Here is a 23,739-nt window from a genome sequence, read left to right as displayed (position 1 = left end):
TGGGTTGGATGTCAAACATACGCCACTTGGGCCCACCCATTTTATGTGCATGCATTCAGAAACCAAACGCGAGTGTGGAGGCTTTGGGGTGAACCCACGACCAGGCCATGCCTGCATTAATAACGAAGTCGCCCTAACTTAGTTGGCCATGTGCGGCTATTCATTCATCAATACCCACTTGCATGATCCTCCACCACAGGATATGTCAGTGTACACCAGTTTTCAATTTTTAAAAGTGGGGTTTATGCTTAATTGATTGAGACCGTTAGTACGATGTGTCCCACCATGGATGGGCGGTCCACAGGACAATCAAAATCTGTCGATTTTTGAGTTGCAAAGTAAAGGCTAAGAAAAGAAATAAAACTACAGCCAACCTTCCTCTGAAAAAGGCCCAAGATTGGTGACCCGTGTTATGCAATTGGGAGATTAGAGATGCATGGTCCGTCCATGTTTGGGCCCAACAGATCAATGGTAACCGCTATCTCAACCCAACCTGCAACCCATCACCCAATATAGCCCGAGCACATATAAAAAATTCATCAAGCCTAAGCAGGCCCTAACGGGTCTATTTTAATTGTAATCAAGTGGACCGAGGCATGACCTAATCCATGTTTTAAAGCAGAACATGGGACAAAAGGTCCACACTTTTATTAGTTTGATTTGAGTCTGGGCTCTGCCCAAATCTTGTTACAAATGCCTTTACCCCAGCCCTGTAAGTAAAAAGAGTTTTAGTGATTATAGGTTTGAAATAAGTCCAATTTGTTTTTTCTTTTGAGATAACCTTCAACTTAAAATTTTGTTTTCTTTTGAGATACCCTCCAACAGGCCAGGCTAGGCCATTCTTCATTCGCCCAGGCGATCATGCCTGTATTTCAGGCCCTGGCCCAAGTTTAGGCACCTCTCCTTGCCAAAATTTCCAAAGCACTTCTCTGCATGAAAAGCCAATTCGGACAGAAAAAAGAAAGAATAAAAAACAAAATAAAAATGGAAGTATACCAAGCTAGTTGGCAGAATGAAAGAGCTTCAGGGGTGCATTTGGTTGCACCAATCACCCTGAGGTAATAACCAAACAAGTTAACAATATATAACAAACTCCTAAGAAATACCTGATTATATTAATTCAACTGCAGAATTCAAGAGTCCTGGATGAAGTGGGTTGGCAAATGAGGTTCTGGAATCAATGGGTATGCTCCAGGATTCTAAATACAAAAGCTCTTAACAAGGAAACAGTTGCTTGAGAATAACCAAAAAGACCAAGGGAGAGTTTACACTTTCGGAACTACCGTTGGAGAAGAGCTGCAGCATTCCAACGGAAACTAGGATACATCAATGGTGGCATGTGCTTCTTCGGAGCAACTATGGGCGTCGTCTCCAGACAAGCCAGGTCCCATCATTACCACTTCATCATGGGTGTATATTAGAATCTTTGAAACAATGTTGCAGAATTCCCTGCATGATCATCAGACAATTGACTTTCATCAAAATGGCAGACCTATCAATGGGTTGGGCTACTGGAGTTTCTCCCCCTTTTCAGCCATTTTCAATGTGGTGGTGACTCATCCACCTCACACAATCCAGATCATCCGAATCATAGGCCCACCATGGAATGATCATATCCAAAAATAAAAATGTCATGTATAGGATAGCCCTAAACATCCAATTGGTGGCCATTGACTAATACCGACCATTCAGTGTGATTTTGGGGCCATAATTTGGAGCTCACAATTTGGATGGTCTGTATTGAAGTGCATGAAAGCCATGTCCTAGTGGATGAATCACTGCCTTCTAAACGATGGTAATGTTCATATATTTACAAAGGAGAAATGCCCCAGTGCTCACGGAGCACTAAAAGTTATAGTGTTCCTAGTTGCATAGGTTCACTTGGACAATCCAATGAATTGATCTGAACTGTTGATCAAGTCCAGATTTCCCGGTCTACCATGCAAAAAATTGCACTGATTGGATGATCCAATCCATCCTAGATTTGGCATTATTTTCTGTACCCATCCTTTTTCCAAGAAATGGATGGGACGGTTACAATTGCCTAACAAAAGAAACTTTTTCGAATCATGAAGAATCCACGATGGGCCCTAACAAATAGATAGATCAAATTGCTGATTTGACCTATTTTGTAGAAATTATCTTACACGTCAATATTGAAGGCCACTGATCAAATGTTAATATTTGTCACTGGTGTGATGTTTACGGTGTAGCCCATGAAAGTGTGTGTCAGACCTAATCAACAGCCCAGATCAATGGGCTCGACTCAGGAAGTGTCCGAATGTGACTAAGAGCACTATAACTTGTAGTGCACTGAGAGCGCTGGTGCATTTCTCTTTACAAAGCTACAGTATAAAAAGAAGGTATAGTCAAGAAGACAAGGGATAATAGGTACTTACTGCCAAGGATCGTCCCCGACGAGCATCATATCATCCTCATCGTCCGTGTAAACAACTTGCCACCCTTTGTCTGGATCATTCAAAAGCCCTTCCATATTGAAAAGCCGCTCCAACTCGCTGATCAGGTCATCATATCCATCAAGCTTCGAGAGATCAATTGCCCTGCCTACAACACTTCCTTGCTTGTGAACCTGCAGTTTTGATCTCATAACAAAGTAAAGAGGAAACAACGCAGAAAAGGAGACAAACAGCATATAGAGCATAAAGAACACTCACTTTAGTACAGCTACGACCCACCGTTTTTGCCAGCCCTTGAGAGATCGGATGCGGCTGTCTGTCGCCGGCCTCCCAACCTGTACTTTGATTGGAGTGCCAAAATGAGGTCTCCAAATTCAAGTCTTCAGTCGAAGATGGAGAAGCTACCGCAGTGGAATCTACTTGATTTGCTGACGGAATATCCTTGGTTAAGGAAAAACCAAAGAGCCTGCAGCTGGGTTTACTGGTAGGAGGCGCACCTTGTTTGCCATGGGAATCCACTTTACTGACAGCCATAGGTGCATGCACGGGCCCCAGATGGCTATGCTCTTTTGAGAGAGAATTCAAATTTTCCCCAATATAATGGGGCCCATGAGGTGAGGACGACGGCCTTGCCTTTGATACATCAGAACCATCTAACAGACCGAGGCAGCTACCGTCCTCTCCCCTTGTCTGGGTATTCATGTCATGCGCAACGTAAGGGCAGTGAACTTGAGTGCTTGCTTGTTGGAACATTAGCACAGAAGATGGTGAAGATACTTGAGCAGAGGGAATCGATGGCGGCACATGGGTGTTGTATCCCTGCATCAGGTTGGGCCATCTGCTTCCAGCACTAGACATGTGGACCCCATCAAAGATTCCGAACCCACCATTTTCCTGAGCCCGGGTATCAGCTTGTACTCCTCCGTATGGTGATTTCGATGGAAATATTTCTTGACCTTGCAAGACCTTATGGAATCGAATAGATTCTCCAAAGCCTATGCCTTTATAGGAAGCATCAGGATTCGCTTGAAGGATTCTGACACCATTTCCAATCCCAGTCACCCGAGAGTTGTTAGGATCGAGAATGCATCCCCTTACATTGGACTGATGATGACTTGATACATCAATGCCATCATAAGGAGTCCTAAAACCCAAAATTTCTTGACCTTGCAAGACCTTCTGGAACCCTAAAGATTCCCCAAAGTCTGGAAATCCACTTCCATCTGAAGAAAAAGACGAAAATAACTGAGTTCATTGCATTAAATAGCAATGAAAAGGAGAATCCGCCATCAGTTACAACTTACAAAGCAATTTTTTACAGGAGCCCTGCTGTGGCTACATGTGATCCAAAAATGTGGCACATGAGTAACATCCACCCATGTTTCATCATACCGGCACCACCCTTCACTTTGTGGCCCAAAAATCAGACTGGTCCATTCATCAGATCAGTCCAGTATGTACATCAAATGTGGAACATTGGTCAGTCCATTTTAACCATGCATGTTGTATGAGCTACTGACACCCAGACCAGCCTGATTTTCAGATCACCAAAAACAGACAAGTGGGGCCCACCTGATAAATGTCCCAGGTCGCGTCCACATGTGCCCCATTGACATGTGCCATTGACATGTGCCAGAGTAGGATTCAAAATCCCACACTCTTGCAAGAAGCCAGCAGATTTCTCTTTACACAGGAGTTTTGAGCAAGGACAAGGGCCTACTAGGAACTGGAAAATCTGCATCAACTGAAGGCAGACTGAGCTTGGTTCTCTTTGATCCGGGCGCCGATGAAGTGCCGGAACCTGAGACAGAAGCAGATGGCTCGATCTCCCATGGAGAAACTCTATTCTTCCAGTTGTGCTCTACGTCATCATCCCACCTTACCTGTAAGAATGAGCTTCAAATGTAAGACCCGTTGTATCATCACACCTTACCTAAAAATCTATATATTGATCCACATCTCAAAGACATTCACATGGATTGGCAAAATGAGAAAATAGATACACATCTTGCCTAGTTCAAAATTAAATCTCATGTCCTGAAAGCATCCAATGGAAAGAAGGTGTGTGTATATATATATATATATATAGGATGACACAAAACCCCACTAGCATCTTAAGTTGCCAAAGCGAGAGGATGCTCTAAACAAGGAATAGAAGCAAGATTCAGGAGGAGATATGACACCTTCAGTAACTGATTTCTGCTACCAAGATGAGGTGATGCAGGACCGATGCATGAACCAATTAACATGTGAGATCAAGTAGCTGAATTAAGATATTTAACAAAAAAATACAAAAATTGCCATAATCATCACAAATGTTATGAAAATCAAAAACACATCATGCATGATCCTAGCCTAAGCTACCAACATTATCACTCAAGATCATTAAATAAAGCGAAACTAGGATCTAATGGATGTAGGGACATTCAATTAGCATAGGGTATAATCTATTTCAAAGTAGAAAACCTAATACAACCTAGGGTAAAAATTAGAGTTTGGGTAATTTGGGAAAGTAGGAAAATTAGGGATGTTAAGTTTAGGGTTAGGGTTTTGGTATTAGGGATAGGTAAAGGAAAGATGGATTTATGAAAGGATGAAGGCTTAGGATGAGAGAATCAAAGAATTCAAAGAACATACCTTGATAAAAGAGAAGAGAGAAGATAGTATTGGGATAGATAGAGACCTTACACTTCCGTTGATTAATATTAGCGTCGCACAAATCTCCCTTCCAAATCGCATGGAAGTATCTTCAAATCACATGAAGATGGAAGAAGAAAGCAATAGCTTTTCTATTTTCTTTTTTTTAATCACGAAATCTAATGAAGAAAGGTCATATGCCCCCCTCTGTTTTATAGATTCAAGAAGTTTCAAAATTTACAATAATCCCCGTCTTGTGAATTTTAACGAAAATAGTCCTAGTATAAATAAAATCAACTAAAACACTCATAATGTGTCCAAATATAAAATAATTAAAAACTAAATCCTAAAACTGATGTAGACGATCAACAATCAATGGCTCGATCATGTGATCTATGCAGTCCAACCCATATGCATCTTCCAAGTGTGGGATCTTCCCGATGCTCGCACATACACATGGAGTCTTCAGCACAATCACGGGTACTCGCCTACCCACAGGGAAATCGGTGCGGCCCGCCTCCTCTGATGCGTACACAAGCGCATACGTGATGTGATGTCCTCATCATCAGGAACACTCAAATCATTTGACGGGTCCAATATCCGCCAAAACACGACCAACTATTAGTGGGAACAAATTGTTCTTGACACAGAAACTCACACCACATTCAAACCAAGGCTAGCTGAGTTGACAAGGCAATCCATGACTCACCTGAGTTAACCAAGTTTTGGTGCCTCCACGAAAAAGGTATTGGCCTAGCAAGTCTACAAAATTAACATGACTCTAGTTAGTTTTCTCATGGCCCAGTAACTCGTCTAAGTCAAAAGAAACCCAGTTGAGTCATGTCACATTGTGTTATTTTACTCCTAGTCCTCGGTAAGGGGATCTTACCAAAGTAACTAAACCACAACACCCATCGACCATTGTGTTGTTGGATAAAAAAGCAAACGAAAGCTATATATAACATGTTTGATAACAATAGATTATAACTACTACAATATAATAATACCATAATACTTTATAAAGATGATATGCAAGCTTCTTTAAGCTAGATTTCTCCTCATTTTCTTTTCTCACTTCCTCTTCTCCATTTTTCAATTGGGACTTGCAACTTTATTGATGATCATAGCTAGATTGGCTAATCAAACAAGGAACCGTTAACAGCATCAATCAGGCAAGTGAACAAGGATGAATGAGTGACCATAGACTGGTTTATAATATTGGACACGTTCATAATGGGACCCCTTACATACATGTTGGCATATATATGGTGCTCTGCTTTTCTGATTTTATTTATTTATTTATTTATTTTGAAAGTCGTGCTCTGCTTTTGTGATATAAACTCCAAATTTACAAAGCTTAAATAAATCCATATTTTCTAATATTCATATTATTTTTATAATCACAAAATAATTTAATTGAGAAAACATAACTCACTCGAGTCACCGGCTCACCACATTGACCCACCCAATGCAAATTTAATACATGGGCCAAGTACAGTCCGAGTCTTGAGTTTGCCAAACCGACCTTGATTCACACAAGAAGACCCCTTCAATAGATCTCTGCCTACCATTTGCCATTTCTAGTGACCCACCCAATTGAAATCTTATAGGTAAACCAAACTGAGTCCAAGTCTCAAGTTTGCCAACCTTGGTTCAGACAAGCAGACCCCTTGAATAGACTTTTGCCTGCCATTTGCCTTTATAATTTTCTTTAAACGTAGGTTTGCAGGCCATAGATCAAATGGTTAGCCTTATCCTATCCCTACCATCTTTTATGGTGGAGATCGGATCAGGCAGCCACCAATTGGGTGTCTGGCCGGGCAGGGTATCAAAGTGTGCATATCCATAATAAGGGTAAATGTATTTTTCTGTCCTTGCATCTTTGGCCATGAAATAGAAGAAACTGAGCTGCCAAACTACAAAGTTATCTGCAAAGCAATGTACCTAAAGGAAAAAAGCTGCAGTTATATAGATGCTTACCGATAGGCATCTCCACTTGGAATTAGGCCATCTGACAGGATCCGAATCACTAATCCCTGTTATAAGCCCAGTGTACCTGCAAAAGGACAAATTATACACTTCTCTAAGCTTTGATTCCACAAACCAAAAAATAATAATAATAAATAAGGGGATAAAATTCCAAACCTTCGCTCTGCTGCGTCTTCAGTTTCAACTCGCATTTTGAACCTCATTCCAATAGAGAATGAATGATCAAAACTCTTAGAAAACTTCCGATAGGGTATTATGAACTCTGACGGACTCGCCCTACAAGACATGGAAGTTGAAGCTTAGAGATTGTCACATATTAACTAAGGATCTAAACATACACCGCCCCCATGTTTATATCATCCACAAGACAACTCCACTCCTAGAAACTTGTGTGTGTGTGTGTGGGCGGGTGGGTGGGAGAGAGAGAGAGAGAGAGAGAGAGAGAAGGTGGTAACACAGATGAAAACAAGAGACTGAGGAAGTGTACAAGTTTCAAAAGACCAGCAAAAATCCCACAGCTAAGAGTAGAAATTGATTGAAAAGAGGACTCTATTGGCATATGTTTTATTATCCACCCAAGGAATTCTATGACACTCCGCCCAAGGATATGCATAGTACCATTGGGATCTGATTCCTACAAGTGTGGCTAACGTTCGATGATGCAGATAATTGATCTGATAGGCCCAGCATGGATGGAATGCCCCAGAACTCCCCCAGATTGGAAGACGGTATCTATTCAACCTATTGGGCTTCTTTTCTATTGAATGAAGACTGATTCTGTATATTTTTCCTGAATCTTCTATTTACCAGCCACCTATGGAAGAGCAAGTTTACCTGGATCGTGGTCGCTCCGGTACATGGTATGTGAATGGATACATGGTGTCCTACTTCCTCCAGTAGGTTCTATGTTGGAGGTCACATCATGTAGAGTACTTTGGCACTTACTACTATGTATGCATAGTGAGCAATGCATACAAAATCGGTGCTGTAATTTATATACCTACTGATGAATCTTAAAATATAGTAAAACCTGCATTGTAGTATTATATTTATATCTGAAACTACATAAATCTTAAGCATACATAGACATTCCAAGTATAAAATTAAATCAAAAGTTAATAAATGATAAGAGTGTGGACCATACTTGTAGGTTGTTAAAAATAGCGATCCGCATAGTATATGACCCATAATCCAGATGACATGATTCAGAATGGAAAATAAAGAAGGGTTGGTGATCTAGGTAACATTGCTGAAGAGTTAGGACAGTCTGATTCTGGGGCATGCTCAAAGTGGTCCCCATCAGATTGACGGATTGGATCACCATACCATGGTCGGTGGGCCCAGCCATACAAACTCCATGCCCAATGAAGCTACAAATATCTCAGACCAAGGATCATATAGATCCTCAAATCTTTCCCAGCAGCAACATTCCAAAACCACAGTAAATCCAAATTTCCAAATAGAAGAAACACAAACTGAAACTACTTTCCAGATGTATTAGTGCTTCCAACTTTTTTACTTCTTTTTTTTTTCGTTGGCTTGTTATTACACCCCACTGTCAGTTCACACTTCACTGTTAGCCACCCCCACTAGGGATCAATACCAAGACCTCAATGTTGAAACGAGGTATCTTTCACTCAGTCTACCACTTGAGCTATGGATCAGGGTGTTATTAATGCTTCCAACTTGCTTATAACTAAAAAGGCGTGGTTGATGGCTATCACAAATTTAGAACGCATGTTAGAAGATGGTTTACCCTACCAAATCAATAAATAAATATTGAAGGAATTCTATAACAAACTCCATCCCCATTTGAGTGCATTGCACAATTACAATGCAAGCATGGTTTGCCGTAACGGCTGTTATGTGGCCGTAAAGGCCGCTACGTAAATCTAACAGTGGCAACCATTACACATTATGGGGCCGCAACAGCCGTTATGGAAAAAATGACCCATAACCACTGTTACGGTGATACATGGTTAAACCTCAACCTCGAGGTTTCCCTTGTTGCATAGGGCCTATGCCACGTGTGTCTATTGCATGCATTAAGTGAAGATCGTTGGAGGAGTCTTCTCTACATGCCTATCTTTCAGTACTCCACATCCCTATCTTTTAGTGATTAGAAGGAGACGTTTTCCCCTAGGTGTAGGTACGCAACGGATAGTTGCTAATAATTAGGTCTTGCATAACCAATTCTTTAGTGTAGTGGTTGCTGTTAAATTAGAGTTGTATTTAAAGGAGGTTATGGGAATAAAAGAAATACTGAACTTTCCTGAGATTTATCTCAAATTGAAGTTAGACTAAGACTCGACCATTAGTCAATTTCCTTGGTTCCTTTAAAATTAAAAATAAAAATAAAAAATAAAAAAAATAAAAATAAAAATAAAAATTCTTGTTATAGAAAACTACTCCAATCCAACTCGTATCATGTGGTATCAGAGCAATCGATTCCATGGCAGAAATTGATCCGCCATGCCCACGTTTGAATCAGAATCAACTCTCCGATCTGGTGTATCACCACACAGCAACCCTCAACCGCATGGAGGAACGAGCTACATCCACCGACAGAATCATGGAGGCGATGAGCAAATGACTAGATGACATTGCTTCAGCAATGGAAGGATTCTCTCATGTACGCTTGCCAGGAAGAAGAGATACAACATCTGGATCACCAGCTGCCAGCTTGATGTTCCTGATTGGAGCAACAAGGGGGCCAAAGATCGACCTCTCAAAATTTGACAGCAAAGAGGATCCTGCTGGATGGATCCTCCAGGCAGAGCAATATTTTTTGCTCTACCAAATTCCTGCGCCACAAAAGTTGCTCATTGCTTCGTTTTAAGGGTGAAGCACTACAGTTCTTTTAAGTGGTTACAGCACACGGGAACGCTCACTGATTGGACATCATTCGTACAAGCTTTGGAAACCCATTCTGGGCCTTCCCAATTTGATGATCATGAGGACGAGCTTTCCAAGTTACGCCAAACATCTTCAGTGGCCAACTACCAGCGCAAATTCAAAGCATTATCTAATAGGGTGAACGGCTTGTCTGAAAGTTTTCTATTGCATTGTTTTGTCAGTGGTTAGTAGGAGGAGATAAATAGATGGTGAAGATGTTGCAATCCACATCACTGACAGAGGCTATTGGTGTGGCACAAACCCAAGAATCCCACGTGACGGCACACAACAAAACTACTCCTACCAACCAGCAAACTTTTAACAGAGTGGGATCCATGCAAAATGAAGGATCGACTTCATACCCCCCTGTTTTTTTTTTTTTTTTTAAATATCTCTTATGCTACAATGAAGGAACGCAGAGATAAGGGACTTTGTCAGTACTGCAACGAGAAGTTCAAACCTGGCTACAGATGTAAGACAGAAACTGTTCATGTTGGACAGTGTGGAACCTGAGGACCCCGATGATCCAGAGGATTTCTCACAACTGGAGGACATTTCACCTACTATCTCTCCACGCCATGGCAGGCATGCAAGCCCCACAAACAACGCAAGTTACAGGTCTTATTTCACAAATCACAACAACCGACCTATATCCTCATTGATACGGGATCCAAGCATAACCTCATGGACCCCAGGATCACACAGAAAGCAAAACTTGTTGTTATTGCAAACCTGCAGAAAAACGTTACGGTGGCCAATGGGGAGAAGATATCCAGCGAAGGAAAGTGCATTGACACCAAAGTTACCGACCAAGGAGTTCAAATTCAAGCAGATTTCTTCTTGCTGCCATTGGGTGGATGAGCCGCAGTTTTAGGAACACAATGGTTGCACACATTAGGACCAATTTTGTGGGATTTCTCACATCTTTGGATGAAATTCAAAATTATGGGGAACCCCTGCAAGCTCGTGGCTGAATCGCAACAAGGAATTCTCATATCAGAGTGCAATTCCATATCCCATCTAAGGTGTTCCAAAACGGTAATGGTGGCCGTAACGGCCCCTTTTTTATTTTAATTCTTAAACGCTACAGGACCGTTAAGGGATCGTTACAGGGCCTTTACAGCCTGCTTTTCAGTAACGGTCATTATGGCCGTTTCGACCCCATAACGCATAACGGTTATGACCGTTACCGTTACGTAACGGCTGTTACGCAACCGATTTTGAATACCTTGACCCCACTTAGTAAGAATGCTGACTATTGTTACTTTTTATTTAATATTTTCAGGATGTGGAGCCACAGGGACAACAAGAAGCGAATACCATACCCCCAAAATTAAGAGAGATTCTCTCAGATTTTCTTGACGTGTTCAACCCTTCTGCAAAATTGCCTCCTTCACGATCACATGACCACATAATCCGCCTGATGGAAGGCTCTGCACCTGTGAACATTAGCCCCCTACAGATATCCTTATTATCAAAGGCTAAAATTGCAAGAGTGTGCAGGATATCCTGCAAGATGGCTTAATCAAACCAAGCCAATCAACTTACTCCTTGCTAGTTTTGCTTGTGAAAAAGAAGGATGGTTCAAAGCGCCTATGTGTCGATTATAGATCCCTAAATAATCTCGCCATCAAGGATAGGTTTCCAATTCACATGGTGGACGAGTAGCTGGACGGGTTATATGGAGTCACAATTTTCTCAAAGCTAGATCTGAGATCAAGATATCATCAGATCAGGGTAGCAACTAATGACATTCAAAAGACAGCTTTTCGAACCCATGACAGGCATTACGAGTTTCTCGTCATGCCGTTTGGGTTAACCAATGCTCCATCGACATTTCAAAGCCTTATGAACAAGGTATTTAGACCCTTCTTGCGTCAATTTGTGCTTGTATTTTTTACGATATTCTGATATACAGTAAGTCATTGGAGGATCATGCTGAACACCTTTGCAAGGCTCTAGAAATCTTGCGAGCCTACCAGTTACATGCCAAGTTGTCCAAATGCAAGTTCAGTTGTGGCCAAGTTGAATATTTGGGGTGTGAGGTTTCTACAAATGGAGTAGGGGTTGATCATCAGAAAATTGATTGCGTCATGGCATGGCCACACCAACCACCTTGAAGGCACTATGACGATTTTTAGTGCTTACTGGGTATTACCGTAATTTTATCAAGGATTACGGTAAAATTGCAGCCCCACTGACGTCGCTTCTCAAAAAGGACGGTTTCCATTCGTCAAAAGAGGCCAAAACAACATTCAAAAGTCTTAACAACCCAATTGTGAACCTGTCCGTACTAGCACTGGCAGATTTCAGCCAGCCCTTTGTGATAGAATGTGATGCATCAGGATCAGGGATAGGGGATATCCTAATACAATCTGGATGTGCACTATCATTTCTAAGTCACACCTTAAAAGGTACCAAGCTTTTTCTTCTCATTTATGATAAAGAGCTCTTCGTGTTAGTTGTTGTGCAAAAGTGGAGGGCTTATCATTTCTGCATTAAATTTGTCATCAGAATCGATCATCAAAGCTTGAAATTCGTCGTAGAACAAAAGGATTAGGACGCCATAGTAGCAAAAGTGGTTGTCCAAGCTTCTTGGGTATGATAGGGATGTGGAGAAGACTCCTCCAGTAAAAGGATTGGGCATGCAATAGACGCACGTACTTTAGCCCCATGCAACAAGGGAAACCACAACGTTGAGGTTTAACCATGAATCAATACCTCCCCTTTTTTAATAACCTTGTTCACAAGTTTAGCAACTATGTTGTATCCGAACGTCCTCTTCAAGTCAAGAGCGCATTCCGACGTTGCCTTTGCTTTAGTGGCACCCTCCCATTGGATGAGCAACTGCTCAATATTTCTCCTCCCTCAATCAACTATGTGCACATCTAGGATAGTTTTGGGAATTGGATCTGGTAAACTTTCTTCAGAAATGGTGGGAAGTTTTGACCTGTGGAACCATTTGATGTCCAACTTTTTTCTTGAGCTCCGACACATGGAATACAGGATGGATGCAGGAACCGACTAGCATATCGAGTTTGTAAGCCACAACACCAATCTTTTCAACAATTTGGTAGGGCCCATAAAAGCGAGGTGACGGCTTCATAGACCTTCTAAATGCCACCGAGGATTGCCACAGTCAATCATCTCAAATTAGACTTAAGATCCACCATACATTTCATACGATTTTGTGCATTGGCAAGATTCTCCTTCAATGAACCGAGAACGTGACCCTGATTTTGTAGGGACTAATCGAGATTTTCTATGGCAGTAGGACCTATGACATAGGAGAGTAGGCAAGGTGGAGGATACTTGTACAAAGCTTCAAGGGGGGTCTGATGCAGGACATGAAATTCAAATATGATGTGCGAGATTTCAGACTTAAGATCACGTTAGTTCAGAAACAATTACACAAATTCCATATCCCACATGAAAGTCCAAACCATTAAATTAAGAGGAATCTATGCGGGTCCAGGCTTACACATGTTAGGGCTAAATCAATAAAAATTATGAACCAAACGATACTCAAAGATAAGAAATAATCATCCACACATGCATAGTAATCAGCCTGTAATCCAAGGGGTTCCTCAAGTTCAATTCCAGGAACCCTAGGGTGAGAAAAGGGGGCAAATAAATTAGGGTTAATACAAGTTAGGGTAAAGGTTTACGAAATAGGAATGAAAAGAGGAAAACAACGGGAAAACTTGACCCGGAAAAAGTTCCTGTGTGCAGATAGTGACCCAGAGCTGACGCACATGCGCGGGTGGGCTAGCCGCACGTGTGATAAAAGCTTGCCTCCCCAAAGTGACACCTAGGCCTTGGTCGGCTAGGGGAGACCTCCAATCCCTCCAAGTTTAACGAAGATCCGACATACGGTCGAGGCGTAGTACTCCGCCGAAATTTCAGCCCTCCTACAGGTCCATATTCTCGAAACTGGTTGTACGAGGATGAATAGCTGCAAAATCTGGGAATTTCAAAGCAATAATGATGATAAAAGATGAGATATATGGATGGGAGAGGGTAGGGACGGATGAAGATAGATGTGGCTTCACACCACGTAGTTAGCCCTTCGAAGGAGAGAGTTTCGCACCTACTTTTGAATTCTTCCACAACTCACGAAGAGAGCAGAAAAATAAAGCAGGAATTTTTTATTAAGCTTAAATGAATCAAAAGAACTACAAGAGGTGCCTATTTATAGAGAAAATCTTATACCCCAAAACTCGCACCATGCGCACAACCTATTACTTGGCGATGAAGTAAACTAAAATAAAAATCAAACAAGAAATCTAAAGCGTTCATAATGTTCTAAATAATAACCATAAGCAAAATCTAAAATATGAAATCCATCCGACTAGTGGGCTACGATCATGAGATCCCATGGTGGGCTTTTCTTGATTGTCGGGTCCACTCTTTTGAATCAAAACTTCATCTCCTAACTAGGAGGCCCTCCCTGAACATCGTCATCAATCGAGATCGACGGTAGGGTCTTTCATCTTCCGGCGTACGTGCGTAGGGGGCGGCGTGCGTGCGTGTGTGCGCATGATGTCTCCATCAATTCTCCCCAGCTGCGAAGATTTCGCCACTGGCGAAATAAAATTCTTGAACTACTCCAGTATATCAGGATAAAGTCTTTAAAGCTCCTCCTCAGCGAGCCACATATTGGTTGAAGCTGGACGTGACTTCCACTTGACCAAGAACTTCTAAAACCCGCCATCCGATGTTGAAACTATCTGATAGTACAGGATATCCTCTATTGCTTTTCTGGGTGTCTGAAGGTTAGGTATGGTAAGTAGAAGCTGGGAAGAACGGTTGGGACGAGTAGGTATGGGAGGTAGAGGCTGAAAAAATGGATCGGGATGGGTAGGTATGGTACATAGAGGCCGAGAAATTGGGTCGGGACGGGTAGGTATAGGAGGTAGAGGCTGAAAAAATGGGTCGGGACAGGTAGGAATGGGACATAGAAGATGGAAAAATGGGTCTGGAATGGTAGGTACAGGAGGTAGAGGCTGGGAAGAAAGATCAGAAATAGTAGGTATAGGAGGTATAGGCTGGGAAAATGGGTCGGGAAGGGGGCCATGGTTCAAGGGATAAATATGGGGAATCAAGATGGGTGGGGGAAGAGCCGAACAAAGGAGCAGTGGTCCCATGAAAAGTAACTATATTCTCCACATCGAATGTAAAACTAATTCCCATGAAAGGTGGAAGATCTACCTCATATATATTGAAACCGTTTCGTTTTATAATTTTGAAGGGTCCAGCGCTACGCACGTATAACTTACGAATGGCCCCTGGATGGTACCGCTTGGGCCTGATGCGGACTAACACAGAGTCCCTTACATTGAATTCCTTGAAACATTTATGTTGGTCTGTAGAAAGTGAGTAATGTTCATTACTAATCATGATCTTCTGCCTAATTTCTTGATGCCATGAATGAATGTGATACGCAAAAGACTCTGCAGGCTCTGACAGCCTATGGGACAGTGACATAGGAACAAGATCAATAGGTTTTCCAGGTTTATAACCAATAATGACTTCATAAGGACTGAGACTTGTGGACCTATTGACAGAACTATTAAACGCGAACTCGGTTATAGGTATTACGGTGCCCCATGTTCTGGTGTGCTCCATATCCCTCCTAGGGGGAGACTTATCCGGTAGATCATCAATAACGACATCACGAAACTCATTCACTACCGGAATGGCCTCAATGGGTAACTCTACCTAGCCTCTGGTGCACTCTCTCTAGCCACAAGGTCGCACATGTTGTACCCCTCAAAAGAATGGTTTTGAGGTCCCTCACGGGATGGGGGTACGGGTGCACGCCCATGACTGATTCCTTGACCACCTCCATTCATTGATCTATCCTCCCGGCCACCTGCCTGAGATTGGTCATCTTTCCTAATGGTGGGGTTTGTCCTGAAGGAGGCCTCTATTTGGTCAAGGCGTTGATCTATGCTTCATTCCAAGCACTTATCCCAAGACTCAATCTGCTGGGACAGCTTGTTTAGTGACTCTAGCAATTGTTCCATATTTAGTGTAGGGTACTAGCCAAAACCATGACCCGTACGTGTGGGCGTATAACTTGCTAACTCTACCTAAGGACTTTCTACGACAACTATATGGAACTAAATGATCCTATGAGACTCTACATGAGGGGACTATGCAATGTTACTCCAGCAATATAGTTAATAAAATAAGGGACTATGGACTCCTAAAAGCTGCATGTGATGGACTAGATGCATGGCGGACTCAAACAAACTAACCCTAAACAAATAATGTATTCCCCTATAAGAACCCTAAGCTCTGATACCAAATTTGATGCAGGACATGAAATTCAAATATGATGTGCAACATTTCAGGCTTAAGATCACGTTAGTTCAGATCCCACATGAAAGTCCAAACCATTCAATTAAGAGGAATCTATGCGGGTCCAGGCCTACACATGTTAGGACTGAATTAATAAAAATTATGAACCAAACAATACTCAAAGATAAGAAATAATCATTCACACATGCATAGTAATCAGCCCATAATCCAAAGGATTCCTCAAGTTCAATTCAAGGAACCCTAGGGTGAGAAAAGGGGGCAAATAAATTATGGCTAATACAAGTTAGGGTTAAGGTTTATGAAATAGGAATGAAAAGAGAAAAGCAATGGGAAAACCTGACCCAGAGAAAACTCCTACATGCAAATGGTGACCCAGAGCTGACGCACGTACGCGGGTGGGCTGGCCGCACGTATGATGGAAGCCCGCCTCCCCAAAGTGACACATAGGCCTTAGTTGGCCAGGGGAGACCTCCAATCCCTCCAAGTTTGACAACGATCCGACGTACGGTCGAGGCGTAGTACTCCGCCGAAGTTTCAGCCCTTCTACAGGTCCATATTCTGAAAACTGACTACAGGGGAATGAATAGCTGCAAAAGCTGGGAATTTCAAAGCAATAATGATGATAAAAGATGAGATATATGGATGGGAGAGGGTAGGGACGGATGGAGATAGATGTGGCTTCACACCACGTAGTTAGCCCTTCGAAAATGAAGGGCTTCGCACCCACTTTTAAATTTTTCCATAACTCATGAAGAGAGCAGAAAAATAAAGCAGGAATTTTTTATTAAGCTTGAATGAATCAAAAGAATTACAAGGGGTGCATATTTATAGGAAAAATCATATACCCCAAAACTCGCGTCATATGCACAACCTATTACTTGGCGATAAAATAAACTAAAATAAAAACCAAACAAAAAATCTAAAGCGTTCATGATGTTATAAATAATAACAATAAACAAAATCTAAAATATGAAATCAATCCAACTAGTGGGCTACAATCATGAGATCCCATGGTGGGCTTTTCTCAATTGTCGGGCCCACTCTTTTGAATCAAAACTTCGTCTCCTAACTATGAGGCCCTCCCTGGATGTCGTCATCGATCCAGATCGACGGTGGGGTCCTTCTTCTTCCAGCGTACGTGCGTAAGGGGCGGCGTGCGAGCGCGTGTGCGCATGATGTCTCCATCAGGTTCATTCCAATGGCATAGTGAAAATTAGTGTTGTGCCACCACTTGGCTAATGTGATCCAGTGGGTCCAATCCTGCGGACTTAGGTTAGTAAAACGGCCTAAAAAAAATTTCCAAGCACCTATTAGTTACCTCAGATTGTCCTTCCATCTGAGGATGATATGTCGAGCTGAATTTTAAGCGAGTTCTATGTAGCTGGAATAGCTCACGCCAAAAATTACTAAGAAAAATCTTATGCCCGTCACTTATAATTTATTTGGGTAAGCCTTGCAATTTGAAAATGTTACCGAAGAAAGCACGAACCACAATGAATATCGTGCAAGGATGGGGCAGGGGTATGAAGAATACTTAGTTAATCGATCAAGGACCACAAAAATCACTTCTTTACCTTGCGATTTGGGTAGGCCTCCAATGAAATCCATGGTGATCTCAGTCTAGTTCCTCATTGGGATTGGCATTGTCTGCAATAAGCCTCTCGGAGTGGAGTTGTGCAGCTTGGATCTTTGGCGTACATCACACTCCTACACAAATTTGCAAACATGGTTTTGTTGGCCCCTCGAGTAAAAATCGTGTTCTACTCTTTTGAGTGTCGGATAACCCTGAGTGGCCCCCCACCGGGCCCCGCATGTAACTCCCAAAGGATTTTGTCATGAGATGGAGACTCCCTGTCAAGACATAAGCAACCCTTGTAGAATAGGAGTCCCCCCTTTATAGAGAATTGTACCACACCAAGAAGTCCTCTTTTTTGCTTCATCCATCTATTTTTGTAACTTATTGTGATAAGGTGGACATCGCTTTGCACTCATGTAGGCGTGATAGTGCATCCACTGCCCTATTCTTAGGCCCTCGCCTGTATTCAACCCGAAAATTATACCCAAGAAGCTTGGACAACCACTTTTGCTGCGATGGCATTACTCCAATCCATCTCATCATTCAGCTATTGTAAAGACCCATTATGTTCCCCCGTGAAGGCTATAGTGGTCTATTATGGGGCAGATATAGGTTTTTCGAAAAAAAATTTCAATAAAAAAAGAGACCGTAAGGGCCATTACAGTCTGTATTGTAAAGGTAATGGTGGTGGCCGTAATGGTCACAGTTACCGTTACGGAATACCTTGAATGCAAGACATCATATGGTCTATTTGCGTAAAGAAAATTTGAGATGGACAGAGGAGGAAGGTTAATTACCTAAACTGCCCTTAGAAAAGAAAACGTCATTGTTTTAAATATTGTTATCGCGTAATATATCACACCCTTGGGATATGGATGCATATCGGTAATCGCATGGGATATATCAGTTGTATCACGTAATGTATTGTTGTTGGGAAACATGGGAACATTGGAAAATTGATCGAATTTTTCAATGAAACTCTAGGGATTTTTGAAAAAGACATCAATATGCACTTAAAAATCAAAACGCTACGAAAAAAAAAAAAAAGTGCACATAATAGGGGTTTCCTTTGTATGGGGTCCTAATATATGCGCTTTCCAACTAAACTGATGCAAGTATATTCAAAGCCAATTCATATAATTTATAAATGTAAGAAGACATGGAAACCCAAGCAATACATTCAAAAGCAAAAGAAGAATCACTAGTTCAGGTTACATACATGTTTAATTTTGTGTTTGGATACAAAGATTGCAACTGATTTGCGAGCAATTAAGAAATTTAGATTTTTCTCAATTTTCCGCAACTTGACCCATCTCCCCCAAATTTCAAGATCGAGGTTCCAAATCCATGATTTTTCATGAAAAACATGAAGAATCATATATTTGTAACCATTTGACACTGGTTTAACTCGATTTACAGCAAAAACATGGATCGAAAATGCTCATTATATCAAATAGGTGAGATATACCGGCACTACCTATGCATTTCGTATGGCATAGGTGGGATATAAGATATATCATGGGATATATCGTTGATATCTAAAACACTGGAAAACATGAAGATGATTGTTTCCAAAAGAATGAAATGATACATTCCGCATCTGAAACAGATAGATTTTGCACAATGTGTGGGGGGAACACGGGTACATATTAGTGTATATCTCAGTCCCGGTTTTCTAATAGGTACACAAGTTTCAACCATAATGCGACTGATGACAATGGTCCAGCCTAAAGTTCCATCAATGACAGTACCATATCGCTAACGCCATATACTAATTAATTGCATAGGTAAGGTTTCAACTGTTGACGAATCGTCAAAACTATATTTGCCAGAATCTTCTAAGCAAGATGATGGATGACATTCTTCTCAAAAGAGGACTCGCATGCCTATATCTTTTATAGGGTCTACTCATCTTCTCTGAAACTCAATCGAATGTCACTTAGATATCAACCTTTTTTTAGGACAACTACAAACTAACTTCTTAAGCTTCTGATAGAAAGGCCTTATGTTCGGCAATAAATGCTTGTGTAAAAACAGCCTGTAGGATTTTTTTTGTAGATTCCATAATCAACATCATAATTTCATCCATTTATTGTGTATAACGGCCCATGTTAAAACTTTACAACCAATATAATTTATGAAACATCAAACATGGGGTCTTTGCCTATTCAAATTGTTTGTTGTATCTTGGACGAATTTTAAAGTATCACCCGAAACAGCCTGATATGCTGGTACACCCATGAACAGTGGTGTCAATGACCGGGCTCGATCCGGGCAAAATCCATTTTTTGAATAGGCCCAGCCCAAACAGTTCAAAATCTGGGCCAAAGCCAAACCCGGGCCAAAGCCCGTTGACAGCCCTACCAATGAACAAAACTGGTGTATTGAACCCATATCAGCTGGAAACACCCAAAAATGGGGCAATGCAAGATGATACATAACAGCATCAGTGGTGAACAATACATTATGTAACACACCCATTTCAGACCTTGATCCTGGGGTGCATTGGGTTACCACCATTTATCAATAAAATCCTGCAAATTTCACGAGAGCAACAAACACCAACAGAAATCATAACAATGGATTTCAGTGTTACAGATCAGCTCATAGGACGAAAGAACATCCATGGGTAGCCAGACAACAAGGCAACAACATTCTCCGACAAATCATACTGGCAACAGATCCTAGTTTTTACTAGCATATGAGACTTCACTCAAGTACCAATAAAGTCTGATAGAAACATGATCTTTCTCATACCTTGGGTTGTAGTAAATGTGAAATGCACTCTTCGTCGATATTGCATTGGCCACTGCAGAAAGTGTGCCAAGGTTCATCCTCTGGCTGCATAGTGCCGAATACGGAATACCGTTTTTAAGTGGAGCAGCTCGTCGGATTCCCAATCTCAGATCTCCACTTTCACCCCTACGATACAATAAAGCACGCATTCAAATGGTCATCATCATCATCAATCAAGCCTTATCCCAACTAAATGGGGTCAGCTACATGAATCGTGTTCCGCCACTCCTCGCTCAAAGGGTAAATCGCAAAATTTTGGTTACTTCATGCCACTACATTCTTAAGGTTGCCATATTTACCTAAGGAAGAGCACGGCATCCCCTGAAACAAGCTTTTTCTTGTTGACGAATGCACTCCATCCAGTTGTGAGCAAATGTCTCCGTGGCTGGCCTGCAAAAGGACACTGAATTTTCAGATTGTTGTTGCAAAATCTATCAGTGGAACCATATCTTTGGTCACTTAAATCCTAGGAACCATATTCCCAAACTATATGCCAACTATTCATATAATGCATGGCACAAGATATTGAAGGGGTGAAAACCAACTACAATGCGAAGGAAACCTTGTTAACTGAAGTTTGCCAGACCCAAACAGTTATCAAAGGCCACACATGATAACTATGCACGTGTGTAGGCAATGCAAGTAGTCATCGGGTACACGCCACCATGAAGCTGACCTGGCAAAAAGATTAGGGTATCCAACTCATCAGGTGGGGCATGAATGTAAATGGGCCAATGGCAATTACTTCAAATGCACTATATGATGAGCCCACCACCCTGAATTTTTGCACAGGGCCATCCGATGTGCTTGCCACCCATGTGCCAGCTTTTAGAGGTGCATGTGGGCTTAGAAACACTCTGGTTTGTTTTGTAAAGATGTGGAAGACAATTGAAAACATTTGCATATAATGCCTAGTCGTGGTGGAACCAAGCCCTAACGGCCATATACTGCAACGCATCAAGGCCATTCTTTCATGGAAGTCAAACAAGTTCCAATTTTCAGATCCCGTAACTCAGATCACAGCACCTATAGTGTTCTTCTGTGATGAGAACAGTTCATTTTGATCATGGAACTTCATAAACAAAACCAAAACATTGAATTGAATCAATGTGTCGTTAACATAGAGAAGAAAGTTTCAAAATCTTGTTCCACCGAAGAGGCATTTCCTTACTACACTACACAGAACACAGCCATCCACTGAACCAATCAAGCAAATACAGACCCCTGTAGATATGCCGAAACCTCCACTCTATGCCATGTAAATCCCTCGCGACAAGCTCTTGAGAAGGCCTTTGCTGTTTATAATCCTACCACAGCACAACAAACGACAAATGAGAGAGAATTCAAACACCAACAACTCTTTTCCGCACGATTCTAGTACATTGAAAAGAAACTGACAATTTAGATGGAAGAATTCATTACCAGGGAGGGGAAACAGTCCTCGGCAGCTCGCCTTGGAACCGAGAAACCTCCATGCGTGCTTGTATCCGAGGCCGTGAGGGTCTTGCAGAACATATGGGGTGTGGCAGCCTTAATGGAACCATCGATTTCCTCTTCTTCTCCATCTCCTTCAACTTCTCCTTCCAGCAATTTCTTCTCAATCTGCTGCACAAAAAAAATTAAAAAAGAAATTCAACATTAAAAAAATAAAATAAACAGAAAAGAGAACGAGGAATTATACAATATTGCAGGATCAGAAAAATGGTAATGGAATCGATCCTCCGACCTCACTTTCAGGAAGCAGAGAAACCTGTGCGTAAACCTCATCTGTCGCAGCCTCCGCCTGAAGAGAGAAACACCCAATGTCCTCATAATTTACAAGAATACCTACCGGAAATGAAAATCAAGGAAACCCAGACCACATCATCCAAAACCCATCAAAATGCCTGAAACATAAACCCCCCATAATTTCCAATTTTTACAAGAACACCGACCAGAAAACGAAAATTCAAAGAAAAACCCAGAGCCCAAAATCTAAAAAGTCAGAAATCTTTTATCTAAAAACCCAGAAATCTTTTCTTAAAAACCACATTTTACCAAAAAATCAGAGGACAATTTTCCAAAACCGATCTCAGTGACAGCAAAGAACGCCTCACAATCCTCAAAATCACAACAATACCTACCAATAAACGAAAAATAGAAGAAAAGAAAAGAATACCCAGAACCCAAAATCCAAATTGCATCACAGAAAATACATTAAAAAAAAAAAAAAAACCCAAAACCAATTAAAAGTTGATATTTGCAACCCCTTACTTTTTTTTATAGATACACCCCGTTTCTCTATTATTTCTTAAGCTTTTTTCTTTACGTGGGAGAAGTAAGAGAGGAAAAAAAAAAAGGGAGCAAGGACAAAAAAAAAAAAACAGGGTACAAAGATCAAAATCCCACATTTCACCGACAAAACCTACTGAAGAAAAAAAATTACCGAAAATTCAAAAAAGAAATCCGCATTTCTGTAGAATTCCCTCAATTCAATCAAGAAGTAGAAGAAGAGAAGGAAAACCCACATGGAGTTTTACGTCCGTGACACGGCAGAAGACATGCGGGGGGAGCTCGTACACGAGCGACGGATGGTAGCCATCCGTTTGCTCCAAATGCCCCTGCGGCAGGTAGACGACGAAGCTCCCCTTCCTGGGGAGCGAGATAAGCGGGCCAGCGCAGGCGTGCCAGAGCTCCAAGCAAACGGACGGCGTGGACGACGAGTCAGAGAAAGCGCAGGGATTCTCGACCGCATCGTCGATCGTGTTGAGATCGATTCCCATCAAACCAAGAAACCAAACGGACGGCCCAAAACAGAAGAAGCAAATTCCGAAGAAGGAGAAGGAAGGGTTTGGGGGATGGAGTGACGGATAAGGGCTTTCATGCCTCTCGGCAGCTTAACCTGCGCACCCTCAGCGTTGCCAAAAGGAGATGAGTCAAAAGACACAGACCCAACATGCGTACGTACTCTGTTTTTCTACTTTTATAAAATCAAATTACATCAAATCAAAATCCTCTCTCTCTTACTCCTTGCGGTGCAGCTGCTGCCCGTTGCTGCTGCAGCTCTAGTGAGTGTCAGACCAGTAATAAACTAACACCATTATTTTTATTATTATAGAATTA

General features: G+C 41.6%; 1 protein-coding gene across 3 annotated transcripts; it reads right to left on the bottom strand.

The window, feature by feature from the left end:
- Nucleotides 1-1,083: 1,083 nt before the first annotated feature.
- On the bottom strand, nt 1,084-23,677 carry LOC131241117 (auxin response factor 3-like). 3 transcript variants are annotated; one of them, XM_058239789.1, is made up of 12 exons: nt 23,145-23,673; nt 22,364-22,420; nt 22,060-22,242; nt 21,860-21,944; nt 20,937-21,027; nt 20,599-20,763; nt 7,200-7,319; nt 7,035-7,110; nt 4,138-4,300; nt 2,676-3,640; nt 2,400-2,590; nt 1,084-1,449 (listed from the first exon to the last, which is right to left on the bottom strand). In XM_058239789.1, exons 1-12 carry the CDS (start codon nt 23,397-23,399, stop codon nt 1,317-1,319), a joined length of 2,484 nt encoding a protein of 827 aa, XP_058095772.1. In that variant the 5' UTR covers nt 23,400-23,673; the 3' UTR covers nt 1,084-1,316. The 3 variants fall into 3 exon arrangements, 2 of the variants coding, with proteins under 2 accessions (XP_058095772.1, XP_058095773.1); XM_058239790.1 differs by having other exon boundaries at nt 22,060-22,239; XR_009168959.1 differs by having other exon boundaries at nt 1,309-1,449; nt 2,400-2,565; nt 23,145-23,677.
- Between the last annotated feature and the right edge of the window lie 62 nt (nt 23,678-23,739).

This window comes from Magnolia sinica, chromosome 3 (genome assembly GCF_029962835.1).
Source record: "Magnolia sinica isolate HGM2019 chromosome 3, MsV1, whole genome shotgun sequence".
Classification (NCBI taxonomy): Eukaryota; Viridiplantae; Streptophyta; class Magnoliopsida; order Magnoliales; family Magnoliaceae; genus Magnolia; species Magnolia sinica.
This window is presented reverse-complemented; position numbering and strand designations above follow the sequence as displayed.